The 14,323-nt window shown below is 44.6% G+C and overlaps 1 protein-coding gene across 4 annotated transcripts in view; it reads right to left on the bottom strand.

Annotated features, from left to right (window-relative positions):
• Positions 1 to 14,323, bottom strand: part of LOC106815790 (cuticlin-1-like) — a 31,899-nt gene that overhangs the window by 4,145 nt on the left and 13,431 nt on the right. For 2 of the 4 annotated variants that reach the window (XM_014820477.1, XM_014820333.1), the window contains exons 2-10: positions 11,276 to 11,391; positions 7,652 to 7,691; positions 6,223 to 6,395; positions 5,586 to 5,722; positions 5,095 to 5,237; positions 4,580 to 4,661; positions 4,185 to 4,350; positions 2,158 to 2,314; positions 310 to 492 (exon numbers count right to left, since the gene is read on the bottom strand). In XM_014820477.1, the coding sequence (XP_014675963.1) occupies positions 310 to 492; positions 2,158 to 2,314; positions 4,185 to 4,350; positions 4,580 to 4,661; positions 5,095 to 5,237; positions 5,586 to 5,722; positions 6,223 to 6,395; positions 7,652 to 7,691; positions 11,276 to 11,323 (1,129 nt within the window). In that variant the 5' untranslated portion in view covers positions 11,324 to 11,391. Of the gene's footprint in view, positions 1 to 309; positions 493 to 2,157; positions 2,315 to 4,184; positions 4,351 to 4,579; positions 4,662 to 5,094; positions 5,238 to 5,585; positions 5,723 to 6,222; positions 6,396 to 7,651; positions 7,692 to 11,275; positions 11,392 to 11,550; positions 11,645 to 14,323 lie in introns of those variants that run through there. The other 2 variants (XM_014820540.1, XM_014820404.1) reach the window with 2 other exon arrangements.

Raw genomic sequence — 14,323 nt, 5'->3', positions numbered from 1 at the left:
GTCCGATTGTGTGTGTGTGTGTGTGTGTGTGAGTGTGTGTGTGTGTGCGCGCGCGAGCGCGCGTGTGTGTTTAGTTGTCCGATTATGTGTGTGTGTGTGTGTGTGTGTGTGTGTGTGTGTGTGTGTGTGTGTGTGTGTGCGCGCGCGTGTGTGTGCGCGCGCGTATGTGTGTTTGCGTGTTGTGGGTGTGCGTGCCTGTTCCCATGTCATTGCCGCCTCTGCGTGCGTGCGACTGCATGTATTCCAATCTAATAGCCGTACAAGACGCATCGTCACCTCACACCTCACCAACAACAACCTACAACTCACCGAGGTTGTCGAAGCCGGGCGAGCGGGTGCAGCCCTTGAGAGATCGCGCGCGGAAGCGGCGCACTTTGCTGTAGAACATGATATTGGACATGATGGAGACAGCGAGCAGCGTACCCAGCAGCGCCGTGAGCACGATCCACGGCAGACCGTTCGTATCCTTGACTAGCCGTAGCTTCACGTTCTCTACAAGTACAGACGAGAGGGCAGGTTGTAGGTGATGAGCAGAAGAGACTGGGGGGAGGTCGTAGGTGACGAGTGACGAGCGATACATATAGACGGAGTCCCGAGACACAAGTGTCGGGACACGCGTGCGTACCGAAGCTGCGTTATTATTATATTGTTTAGATATAACCTAATCGCTATTCTTTTTCATTATTAAGTTATTAATGTTGATATTTTCGATTGCGACACATGAAAATTATCGCCACCCACCGTTATAGGAATCTAAACCACTTTGAGCAATTGCAATGAAGTAAGGCGTTCGGTACAATACGAACTCGCGACGGAGATTTTGAAATCAATTCTCAACTAGCAAGAGACTGCCGGTGTATATTGCTGTCATGATTACACATGCAGACCGCTTGTTTCTCATTACGGAGAAGTGTGCCTGAAGACAGGCTACTGTAGCTCGCATGGACAAGGGTGCCTATAACTGCGAAAGTCGCGCGGGGTTCGATGCGAAAAGTTTTATATTTAAAGGTCATCGTTTCGATTTGGTTTATCGACGCCCGCCGTGCGGTATAGTGTGAGCAGCGTGCGTGATCACGCGTGGGTTGAGTGCTATAAACACGCGCCGACACAAACAGGCTCAACTCACTCTGACGCGATTCAACTACGTAAAATCAAGCGAAAGATTTTATTCGTTTTCGCTCGCAGCCGCTGCATTAAACATATATATTGCTCTACGACGGATAGCGGAGCGTCGGTCGGTAAGACTATATTGACAATCCGCAATTGATTTTCGAAGAAAGAGAATTGAGGTTTGACGTGAAATAGTAAAAAGTTCTGTTAACACGCAGTAGATCGTCTTAACTACGCCATAACTTTATCTATAAACTTTACCGCATGCGCTTGACATTTGCGCGTAGCCCGCTTGAGTCGATCAATTTCATCCTGATTTGCTTTCATCTACACGTAAACACGCTAAAGCATCTTTCTAACCTCTCGGCATTAACAAGCAAATACAAATAATCGTCGTCAAACGTTTCACGTTGATAGTCGAGTTTGCATTTCAGAGATAGAGGGAGAGAGAAAGAGAGAAAGACAGAAAGAAAGAAGGAGAGCACACCTTAGCGTTCGCGTAGAAATATCAAGTTGCTCATTTTGCAGTTTGCATAATATAGACTATATATGCTCGAATATCGCAAAGAAATAGCTACCATCCGTCGCGCCAGTAGAAATTCGAGAATAACAAGGGGCTTCTCGGATGAATCGCGGTTAGGACTCAGTTCTTGTTAGCTTTGTTACTCGCGCTTAGCATCGATTTATTAAAAGCAGTAGCACAACGAACACAATGATGAGTAGCAAGTTTCTCATGCACGTCGCTTGCACGTCGTTTGCGCGTCGCTCTTGTCATATGTGTTAACACGTGGATTTAGTAAAGAAACTCTCCAATAGCGTTCTCTCGTTTTCGCCTGAACTATAGGCGATGTTTGTTCGATGTTGTCAGATTGCGCGTTTTATACTATCTGTGTACATCCAGACAGTGACAGCTACCCGAAGCGGCGTCACCTACTCACTCATTTGTACCCAATTAATTTGCTACAACCCACGCGTTTCCCTCGCATAGAATCGTTGCAATGTCATTGAGGTAACCGCTCCCACGAGCTCGCATACTCGCCAGCTTACCGTCTTGAGCAAGTAGTTCAGCAAATTCGGGAGATTCCTTGTCGAACACCTCGATTTCTTTCACGATGGAGACCTCCTCTTCCACGTCCGATAGATCTCTCTTCTTGCGGCCGAACGTTTCCCCGATGCTGGTGCCGGCCGTATCAAAGCACTCAAACTGAAAGCGATCATAACAAAATCATAGGCACACTCATCAAACATAACGAAATCACGAAGTATAAACTACTATCCAAAATCACGGGAATTATTCTACAGATTTTAACAAATCCGCAAGCATTATTCTACAAACGTAACAAATTCACATGTATTATATATATATATAAGTAAAATCACACGAACACTCATGTAGATAAAAACAAATTCAAAATATAAGTAAGGAGTGTTTAAATTTTAATCAGCGAGCTTTCGAGATGTACATCTCTTCCTCAGGCTTTCAGCTGACATTCTGATGACATTCACATAAATGTCAGCTGACATTCTGATGACATTCACATGAATGTCAGCTGACATTCTGATGACATTCACATAAATGTCAGCTGACATTTTGATGACATTCACATGAATGTCAGCTGAAAGCCTGAGGAAGAGATGTACGTCTCGAAATCTCGCTGATTAAAATCTAAACGCCCTTTACCAATTTTTTGAATTTGTTATATATATATATATATATATATATATATATATAAGTGGAAATTATTCCGTATTTTGGCGGGCTAATGGAGAGTGGCGAAAGCCGTAACTAAATTAATTAGCAACGCTTAAACCAGCAAGATCTTAAACCTCATTCTTAAAATTAGTCGTCGTTGAACTACCACAGCGACTATATGATGCATTTACGGCTGGCTCGTTCTTTCTTACGAAAATGTTATTTTGTTTTTAAAACGGAATTTGCCTGTAAGCCTGAACATTTTATAGCAATGGCACGAGTTCTGGTGAAAGCAGTTGCAGAAAGCTGTGTTAGAAGCGGCTGCATGTGCATACACTCATTGTAACCGCGTAATGCGGGTAATTAATATTTATCCACTCATCTGTAATGAGGGGGGGAACGGGGGGGTACATTCCCACTTTCCCAGCAAAAAACACCCCATATCCCAGTTCCCAGTAAAATAAAATCCCAATTCCCAGTTCCCAGGAAATTATGTAGACATGTTTCAGGAAATTCAGTAGTTTAGGTTTTCAAACACTACATAAATACTAATATTTACATACTATTATTTATCTGGGCATAATTAATAAAAAAAATTTTTTTTTTTAAATATTTAAAAAATATTAGCGCAGAAATTGAAATCCCGACGAATTGACACAATTTTCCCAGATCCCAGACAATTTTAGAGGGTCTTTCCCACGTCCCGATGGACTTCTATTCCCGAATCACGGAAAATTTATCTGACATTTCCCAGTTCCCAGGTAATTAAAATGGCCAATCCCGCGTCCCGAAAATACCCGTTCCCCCCCTCTGTAATTAATGCAAACATAATCTTCGCAATTTTTCTCCTTTAGTGTACTGTTTTATGTTTAGGTCGAATAAAGTTCATTATTCGGGGCCAGTAGGGAGTACGAGGGTGGACGTACAAAATAAAAAGGGATATAGCAGGAGGATAACAGAACAACTGGTATAACAGAAACTGCCCTGGTAACCACCTCAGGTAGAGTTTTTATGGGTGATTCATCGATTAAATTTTAAACTGGATGGCATAATTTCGATGGCGGTGAAGATTCATTCCGTCTCTACCCTTACCTCTCAACGTTACGTTTTAAGCTTTTAGTAATCCGTGTATGCACATCAGCAGCTATCAGACTTAAGATCATTGTGAGCCTGTAGATTAATCTGAGTTCATGTCATCTCTTTCAAGTTGTAATTAAAATGCTTATAAGCTTTACATATAAGCCATTTTCAACATTGTCCTGATTACATTTAAGACGTACATGCAGTTTAAAAATTCAGAAAGATGACTAAATACGTATTTAACGACATCGGGCAACTCTCAGAGGAGTTACGAACCAAACAGGGAGATGGCGCCACCTACCGGTTCACACGGACCCCTGCACATCATCAGTTGGCACTGAAAGCGGACCTGCGTGCTCTCCGCAAACTTAAATGCTTCGAACGGCATGTACAGAAAGTAATGGCCGCTATTCTGCGATTGGTCATCCACGTATGCCTTTCCGAAAATGGCCGCATCTAAGGGGCAGCTGAAAATGTTGAAATGACGAATTTTAATCATGAGAAATCCTTATGCTAATGAATCTCAACATTATTCTCCACGTCTTACATCGCGAGTTTGCTAGCTGGATATTTCAGTTCCCAGCGATCATCAAATCAATTATCGCTAATTGCGAGAATGGAAACGTTATATACGTGAGTCTAAAGTATACACAGGACGTCGTGACGTCTGCAGAGGTCAATGAGGTCACTGCTTACCCGTTGGTGTCAAGCAGTTGATATTTCCACAGCCCGTCGCCGGTGAACGCCCAGCAGTCCCGCACGAAGCCGCCATAGACGCCTGCCGTAGAAACACCTCAATATGTAGAGCTTCTATATACTAGAGCACCCATATCCCCTCCCATTTTTGATTCTTTCAGGGTCGAAACTATGTGTGACAACCTTTATAACGTGTTATGCTACACGTGATATAATAAGTCGTTTAATGTCATTGTGCCTCGTTTTAAATTACAAAACATTCTAATGAAAGTCAGAGACACCATATCAAAGGTGCTCGAACCCGAAGCAATGAGCTTTTGACCAGGACCACAGAAATAATATGCGTTTCCCTATTCCTATATAAGGATGGCCCTATACATTTCTACGGCCGCGCCGGTCTAGCGCCGTATATAGAGATACTCTATCTATTTACTCTAGATATCTCTATATACGGCTCTGCGCCGGTTGGGTTGAAGCTGCCATCTAGCGGCTGTATTACGAGACAACTGACTCACGTCCGTTGGCGATATCAATCTCCAGCTCGTAGACTTCGCCTAGACGCAGGTTGGTGACGAATCTGTCGGTGACGAAGTCATACACGTTCATCGTCACCTTGGCCGGCGGTGCTGTCTGATTAATGACAGTCGGTGAGAGATCGCTGCGAGAGAAAAAATGTGATCGATGTCCGGTCACTGTATTCATTGCGTAATTCATGTATACGCATATAAGAAATGGCATATCCACTTCACGATGGTCACCTCTTCTGTCCTCGCCAATTGAACTCGGCGTTGAAAGGGATTGGCTCCAAAATTAATTGTAATAAAATACTGCAATGTAGTGAACAGCGGCCAGAGCAGCTGTTTGGGAAAGCTATCTGCAACATCGCAATGGCACAATGACGCGGCGTTTGACGAGTTCATTGCGCTCATGTCGGCATCGCTATAGAACATGATTCAAAGATTAGGCCGTTATTGCGTTTCAGTGCGTTAACGTGAAAGTCGCGTACTTGAGTGTGACGTCAGAGTTGAGCACCGTCTTTGGGCTCGTGTCAAATGCACATTGCACTTTGTACGCGACGTCGTCTGCCGTCACCACCGTACGGTGGCGCTGTATCACAATTGTGCTTGTATAGATGTCGTTCTCCTGTACAAAAGTAACATATAATTAAACATTTAACGTACGAAGATAGAATTGCATTCTAATAGTCATTCAACGCTGTGAAATGTTCTTTTGAGGTAAACGTAATAAATGAACAAAACGGACACCAAAGGCACAGTTACAAACCAATTATGGTAAAAGTAAATTAAAAATCAAGATCAGTAAATAGTTACACCACATAGAAAATTATAGAAGATTTCAATATAAAACAAATATCTCAAAGAATTCAATACTGTGCCTTATAGCCTATATATGCATGTGCACATAAGTGCCGCCCTTTAGGTAACTATGGTCTTCAATGTAAACGTAATTACAAAGCATGAATAATTTTATTCACAATCATCTTGTGCGAAATCCCCACCTCTCCCCATCAGCAACTAGGCCTGTAGTTATGCCGAGACACATGTTCGTGGTGTTAGCGCACTGTCCAGAAACAATGTGTCTTGTTATGGATAATGTTCTTCTACCATGTTCTTCTCACATACCCGCTTCGTTCCACACTTGTCGAAGAAGATGACGAACTCTGTGCTCTCAGCCGACGGAGACACGATGCAGTCCGGGTTCTTCACCTGATCCTTCACGTAGATCGAGCCGACGACCATGCTAGGCGTCTGCACCGTCAGTGTCATCGCGTCCGGGCGACTGCACTTCACCGTCACTGCACACGAAAACGCAGCGACATTAGCTCTACATCGGTGAGGAGATGCGGATGCTATACGCAGGAGGCGGGTCATCAGGAGGTCATCAGGAGGTCATCAGCGGGTCATCAGCAGGTCATCAGGAGGGGGGTATCAGGAGTGTCATAATATAGACTATGATTGTCATTTGTGATTATCATGGGCTATATTATGACACTCCTGGTGATATCATGATATTTTCGCTAGAGCCAACGGCAGAACATTGCGTTGTAAATAACGCAATGTATTTATAATAAATAACGTAATAAATACATATATTTTAGGTTTCCGGTTGCATAGCCGCATGACAACAGAAGTGCGACGAGATACGAACAAAGGAGCGTGACAAACTTAGAGAGTTACGGGAAGCGATAACCGGCAATTTATTGTTACCATATTCTCGTTGAAACGGTGGCTAACTCTTAATAAGTCTATAATATCTTTTCTTTACTCCTGATATATCATGGTTAGATTGTCAAGCTACAACATTTGATCGCTATATATATATATAAGCGATGCCATCCAGTATGTACACGGGCTGATGCTGCCGTTCTGTTGGTATAAAATAAACATTTATGCTTCGCCGCATTTATAACTTCCGTATACTGGAGTACAATGCTCGGCGCAATGGTCTCTAATTATCAATCTACTGATACTGCTGACGAGCGGACCGCCGCGTGATGAAAGCTGCGTCTGTGTGAGCGCGTGGACGCCGCTAACTAACTACAAGTACCCGCCGATGACCGCACCCCTCCCCGTCCCGCCCCGCCCGCCCCTCGACAGCGACAGTTCCGAAGTTCGCTCGCCTGAGAGCAACAATGGCGCCCAGTCTGACGTGCGATGCTAGCTGCGATGATACGATACGCAAATATGAAACTCTCGAAAGGCGTTACCGCGCGGTAAATCACGCCGAACAACGTGCTGAGATCACGCGGGAGTGGGAACGCATGAATTCGCACGTGACATATGTCTTTAACGTTGCTTTTAACTTGCGTAATGCACATGCTAAGTGATTTTTGGTACATTGGGAATCTTTCGAAACAATAACTGCCGCCATTGTGTAGGGGGCCTACATACGACACATAATTATGTGTCACGCTTGGTGATTATACGCACAGAATGTCTCCAGTAAGAGTTAGCTAGAGATGGTTTTCATTTTCAATTGATGAGAGGCCTATATGATATCATATCATATTTTGATATATCATAAATTAATATCGCGCGCTTATAAGCTTACCTTTTGGTTTTAACCCCATCGCCCAGACCACGTCCAAACACTGGAAAGAAAAATCGTGTATTTTAGATTTAAATAAAATGTCTGACTATTGTATATCAAAAACATGTCGTTATGTTTAGTAGTCGATTGCACATCGACATCGACCGAGGAACATCGCTTGTTATGTGGTTATCGGTAAGCAACCACCATGCCACCTTCCCATCTTGCTAAGCAATTTTTTTTTATTCGTTCTCAAAGGCAGGTGTCTGAACAACGAGAAGTAAACAACGTGATTGTCTGTTTCGTCTACTAAAATCTGGTTAGTCTTTACAAAAGACTTTGCTTGAAATTCCAAACGTTTTTAAGAAATGACAAAAAATCGGGTGAAAAATGACTACGCGTTACCTGTTTTACTCGTTTTAGTATATGGCCTGAAACTAGTTAAAAGTTATTTCGAATAATATATAAACATTGTGAACTGGTTGAAGTCGTAAACACGTTACTAGTGGGTATTTAACAAGTAAAACGAGTTTTAATAAATGCGCAAAATAACCTTACTCAACAAAATACAGTAAATCTTACGATAACGAAAGTTCGGTTGCATTGAAAGCATGATGGGTGTTGACACCCACGGGGCATTTACTATAGTCTATATATGGTAATCACCACCATTATGTCAACGCATGAAACGACCGTGCACAACTAGAAAATTATATCACCAAGTCGACACATTACGCCTAGTTGCCGCTATTTAGTACCCGCTAATATACTAAAAACACGGCGCAACCAAAAATCGATCAAGGTGAGCGCGAGAGTTATGAGCTTTGGGTTCTTTGTCGCACGCCCATTCCCACCCCATATTCTATGGAGGGGCGGCATGTGAATGCGGCCACCATGACCGCAGCTTTATGAAGGTAGACGCGATGCGGGAAACATCGTCCTGATCGCTTATAATCGCGAGTTTCCGGCACGCGCCCGATACCACGCTGACCGCTCGTCCTAGGAAACCTGTTCCCTGAAGTTCCGGGAGCGAACCGAATTATTATTCATGCAAATGAGATTGTCGCTTTAAAATGCTGCATATATTATACGCAAAGGTCGAAGAACTTTTTGTACCATACACGGCGACTTACCTACAGCGAAGTGAAATATGCCGTAGTTCAGACAGTGCCAAACAATTAATAAGACAGAGGGTAGGTTGCCAACGAAAAGATGAAACCACGAATTTAAATAAAAATTTCGTTCTAGTACTACTACGTGCAGGCTGTAGGTCTGAACCCACTAGCAGCTAGCCAGCCGTTCACGGTTTGTGACCACGCGTATGTGGAGATGGCAGACTAGATTGGTAGCCACGGCTAACGCCGTTGCAGTCTGTGAGTGAACAAATTGAACAACAACAAAAAAGTAACGTTTCTCCAACTTGTAAAACGTCTTCGTTACGAATTTCGTGCCTTCAAGGAAGGGCCGTGGACACGCGTATCATGCGCTCGAAATCACACGACGTACATAGCAGTTACGTTCGCACGATCGACGGACGGCGCACTGCTCTCACGGACGCAGAATATAACAGCCACAGCTCGCCCAGACGGCGTGAATAGCGGGCGTATAGGTGACCTCACGGGAGAGGTCACCATCGCCTAGTGTACGGCGCGATTGATCTGACACGAGCCAGTCTAGCATGTGAGGAATTAAGCACGTCGCCATGCAGCCGACCCAGACCGCTGCCACACAGCAGCGCTGATAAGGTCTATGTCTCCCTGGGTATACTGCCGGACCGTACCCTGGGTGCGGTCCATTATACCGGAACGTACCCTGGTAACTGTCTGGTATACCGGACCGTAATCCGTCTACTCCACAGGGAGTGTTGTTCCCCTCCTACAGCAGTGGCGGATTCAGCTGGGGGTGGATTGGGTGGCTAGCCACCCTCTTCTGTTGGACTAATAATATTTTTACACATATACCAATTAATTATTGCCAAGTATAATACTCGCGCGGCTGTACAAAACGGCACCTGATGCATGAGTTAAATGAGTGAGTTTATGTAATTGAGTGGCAAAGCAGGTTATAACCCGTTTGCAGCTTTTTTCACAATTCCAAGAAAGGGTTTTGGCTGTCGCCCTCATCCCAGCGGTGGTCACCCCCTACATATTCAATAATGCCTCCCCCCCCCTGTACATCAATCAATGACGTGCTGCAAGCGCAAGAATTGTTCTACTAAAAAGAGAATTGTTGTAGTCAGAATGAAGGCAATGTATTCAATACATGTACTCAAAAATGCATCAAACACCATCTCCTGTTATCTATATTTTCAAATCTTCTGGGGGGGCCATACCCCCGCCTGTTTTCCACCCCCTCCTTGTAGGCGGGTTGCGGGCCGAGCTACGGCGTTCTGCAGCCAATATTTTGGGCGTACGGTATATGCAAAGAGAGCAGCTCCTGCGGTGAGAAAGTGAAAGGTGCGAGAAATCTGGATGCAGGGCAGCAGGATTTCGCCCGACGGCGATTTCACTTAAGCAGTCTATCATTATCAACTACTGGTTTACACAGACGTACCACCTCCGGCATAGAGTACAGGATACAGCGACCCTAGCGCTATTAGCTGACCCCCCCCCCCCCCATTCCAGATACAGTGACCAAGAGACACGGAGAGAGACAGACAGTCAGAGACGGGGAGAGACAGACAGACAGAGACGGGGAGAGACAGACAAGCAGAGACGGAGAGAGGGGGGAAGAGAGAGAGAGAGAGAGAGAGAGAGAGAGAGAGGAGAGAGAGAGAGAGAGAGAAAAGAGAGAGATGAGAGAGAGAGAGAGAGAGACACACACACACACACACACACACACACACACACACACACATACACACATACACAGAGAGAAGCGGCTGAGAGATACAAAGAAACACGGAGAAAGGACAAAGAGAAAGCAGGAGGGGTAGGGAGAGGGAAAGGGAGACGGAGAGAAAGGAAAAGAGTGAAATTGCATAACGAGTCACTTGCATAACGAGTGCTTACAGCGAGTGCAATGCTATCCATCGCTCAGGTTCACGTGTTGGCGAACTTACTAAGCTAGTTGAAGGACATTTACAGCAGTATTTGGCATGAGCGTCAGGAACAAGCTGTCATGTACCACGCTGAAATACCTCTGATCGATCACGCATTAATTCCGCTTAGTGAACACAAACATATTGCAGCCAGAGAGACTGCGGTGCGGATCAAAAATTGGCAATGGAGCAAGGGCAAGGGCCCTATGTTAAGAGCAAAGTTCACGACGGCCACCAACGCATTTGATCATTTTTATCAGCACTTGGTGGCATTCTTCAAAATTATATGATCATTTCTATATAACATTAAGACTACTTCAAATTCTCTAAAACGAATAAATGTAGTAATTGTGATAGAAAGATAGAAATGACGTTTACATTAAAACCGGTCCACGGGACAAACTCAACTACGAAAGCACAATGATTCTAAGATTTATAGTAAGAAATTGTAGGGTTATTTGTTGTGGAGCGGCGGAAGCAGGGGTGTTCACGTCAGCAATCCTAGATCAGTCCCTGAAATAATAATTTACTCAAGAAACCACAGTTCTACATATATTTTAAAGCAGAATATATAAACTATAGCTTCTGTACAACGGCTCACTTACCGACAGCGCTAGCAGCAGGACGGCACGAGTAAGATTCGAATTCTTCATCACCTCCTACTTCTTCTTTATCGTATCACAGTAGTGTCCTCAGGGCGGCAATGTAGCGGCAAGCTCACCTGTAAAGACATGAGACACCCTGGTTATATAGCTGACCGGGGATCTGTGCCCGCATGCCCGCGCATCGGCGACTACTGACCGATTAACAGTCTAACGTCGCCACGTCTTGGCGTTAGAGCGAGAAGTGCACGAAGATTTTTTTCGTATTCAAATTCAACCTGCGTTTGCATTACTCCTCGTTTGCAGATGCAGTCGCCCCTGCCTTGCTGAATGCATGTGTGGTCGCAGTTAGCAGCGAATATGCATGATTTACTCTATTGCACGTCGTTGTTTATTCACGGCCGAGTGCGCTGAAGTGCGCATGCGCAGGTTTCTGCAGATGTCAACTCGCTGTCCTGAGGACGAATAGTGAACCTGGACGCTAACACTTCCTGTCGCTTTTTGGTCGAACCAGGAAAGACGAAAAGTTCCGGCATTGATATAACCGGTTATTGCGCATGCCCGTGGTAACGGGTGTACTTATTATACGTAAAGCTGCTTCACCGACGCGTCAAACGCCAAATGTTAAGCATTAACTATATGCTTTTCGATAACAATAACTGTTCTGTCAGGAACGACACCAAATAAAACACGAAAGGTACATAAATCTTCTTCCTAATTACTCAAAAGCGCCGTTAAAACTCGCGTTTCCTATACACTGATTGTAAGACACTGCATTCACAGAGTGCCGAAGGAGACTAGTGCCTCAATATGTGCGATATTCTGGATAATTGAATACGCACGACGTTCTTCAAGGAAAGACGGATGTAATTTTGCGTTTTATTTGATGTTAGGACTACATTAGCAAGACAGACGAACGCACGGGTAAGCTGCTTGATGTGGTGATGAAGGTGTAACCTTGTGACAAGACAGGATCTCAACGTAAGCATGCCACATACGACGTGTGGAACTCGTCCACGCCTTCTCTCGTGAAAGCGCCACGAATTCTTCAACACAGCTCTCCGCCCGTCGAGCGTAACCAATCAACTGGCAATTGAGAGATTCGAAGAAAGCGTGTAATTGACTGTGGTGCCTATATATTTTCGAATTTCTACAGTTTACACAAAATATCGAGAAGAATTCGTCGCCGCCGGCAAGCCATGGCCTTGCCACACCTACTTGTGTCATACGTCGATGAAAGCGTAGTAGCTGCCTGACCTTCGAGCGATATATCTGACCTCGTGATCGAGTGAATAGTGTGATAGGTAACGTTCACTTATCGATACGTATATATGCGTTATAATCTAGCTGGACAGCACTCTATGTTTCTGTACGAATTTGAAACAGTCACTATAATAATAATACCCATAATAAGCCCTCTACTAACGGATATATAGAAAGGCGATTGATTCCTAAATAGCATCATTACTTTCATTACGAAGGGCGTGAAGTAGTGTATAATTCGCGTAGATATTACACTGCAGATTGAACGCTCTTTTGTGAATTTAGTATGGAATGTGAGACTAATCTGCCAATAAGAAAGAACTCGTTACAAACGCCCGGAGTTAGCTATGTAGGATTAAGCAAAATGTTCAGTGCTAATTGTAAACCACGAACCGCGAATCACCCTGCTAGACCATTCCCTCAAGGCGGAACGCATTGCGACCGTGATGTGCTGGTCAACTGCACGATAAGTAGATTGCTTAACCCGCCGTGTACATATAGCGTAACTACATGCCAACAAAATAACTAGGTGTAAAAACGAAGATGAAAGATCCCCACTCACGCAATATACGCATGCCGGATGCATACGCTTTATGACACATTCGGGCGGAGCGCCGGATATGTCTCGCTACAGTGAATTCCCAAAGGCTCTCGGTGACACCCGCACACCTACACAAGTCGGCGTGTGGGCCTACTCCCCGCTTGCTTTTTCTCACTTGCTCACCCCCTCCTTTCTTCCCTCTCTCTCTCCCGCTCTTTCTATTACGTTCGCCCTTGCTCTCTTTTTCACGAACATACATACACATACACACACGCGCGCGCGCGCACACGCACACGCACATGCACACGCATACACACACGCGCACGCACGCACGCACGCACGCGCGCGCGCACACACACACACATACACATACACACACACACGCACGCACGCACGCACGCACGCACGCACGCACGCACACACACACACACACACACACACACACACTCACATGCGCGCGCGCACGCACAGGGAGAGAGAGAGTGAAAGAGAGAGATGAAATACACACAAGCGCACACATACTCTCTCCCCACTTTCTCTCTCTCTCTCTCTCTCTCTCTCTCTCTCTCTCTCTCTCTCTCTCTCTCTCTCTCTCTCACTCTCTTTCTCTCAATATTGCCCTCCCTTTCTCTATGTGTGTATATGTGTGTCTCTCTCTATTTCTCCTTCTTTTAATCACTGTCCCTGTGTATCTTTGTCTCGCACTGCATGTCTCTCCCTTCCTTTTCTCTTCTATTCTTCCGCCTTCTCTACATCACTCTCCACTTTTCATTGCTCTCATCCTCTTGCTCCCCTTTTTTCTTACTATTTCCCTCCGCTGGAGTTTTATTTTTCTTTGTCTCTTTATCCTCCCTCTCTTTTTCTTCTCTTTTTATTCTTTCCTCCCTCGTCTGCCGCCCCCTCTCTCTCTCTTTCTCGCTCTACACTACTTCGCCTTCATGCTTTAAAACTATGTTACATCGTACATTGTTTGCGTTCTATTTTCCACGTTTTCCAGCACTTGTCGCCAGTTCCTTTATCCATCATCGTACGAGCATTGCAACATTTATCGTAAATTATTGGAGCATGTAAACAAACGTAAAAATTAAAGCACCAGAATTCAAACTCGCCTAGCCGAAATGGGTACGATAGCGTATAATTTGTGGCGTAGAATGGCATTGACTCTTTTATGTTATCTCAACAACTGAACATAACACTATCTTGATTTCGCTCATTACACCGTATGTGGCGTGAGTATAGCCAACCGA

The sequence above is a fragment of the Priapulus caudatus genome, unplaced genomic scaffold (genome assembly GCF_000485595.1).
Source record: "Priapulus caudatus unplaced genomic scaffold, Priapulus_caudatus-5.0.1 Scaffold1, whole genome shotgun sequence".
Classification (NCBI taxonomy): Eukaryota; Metazoa; Priapulida; class Priapulimorpha; order Priapulimorphida; family Priapulidae; genus Priapulus; species Priapulus caudatus.
Note: the sequence above shows the minus strand (reverse complement) of the source record. Positions and strands in the feature narration are given on the sequence as shown.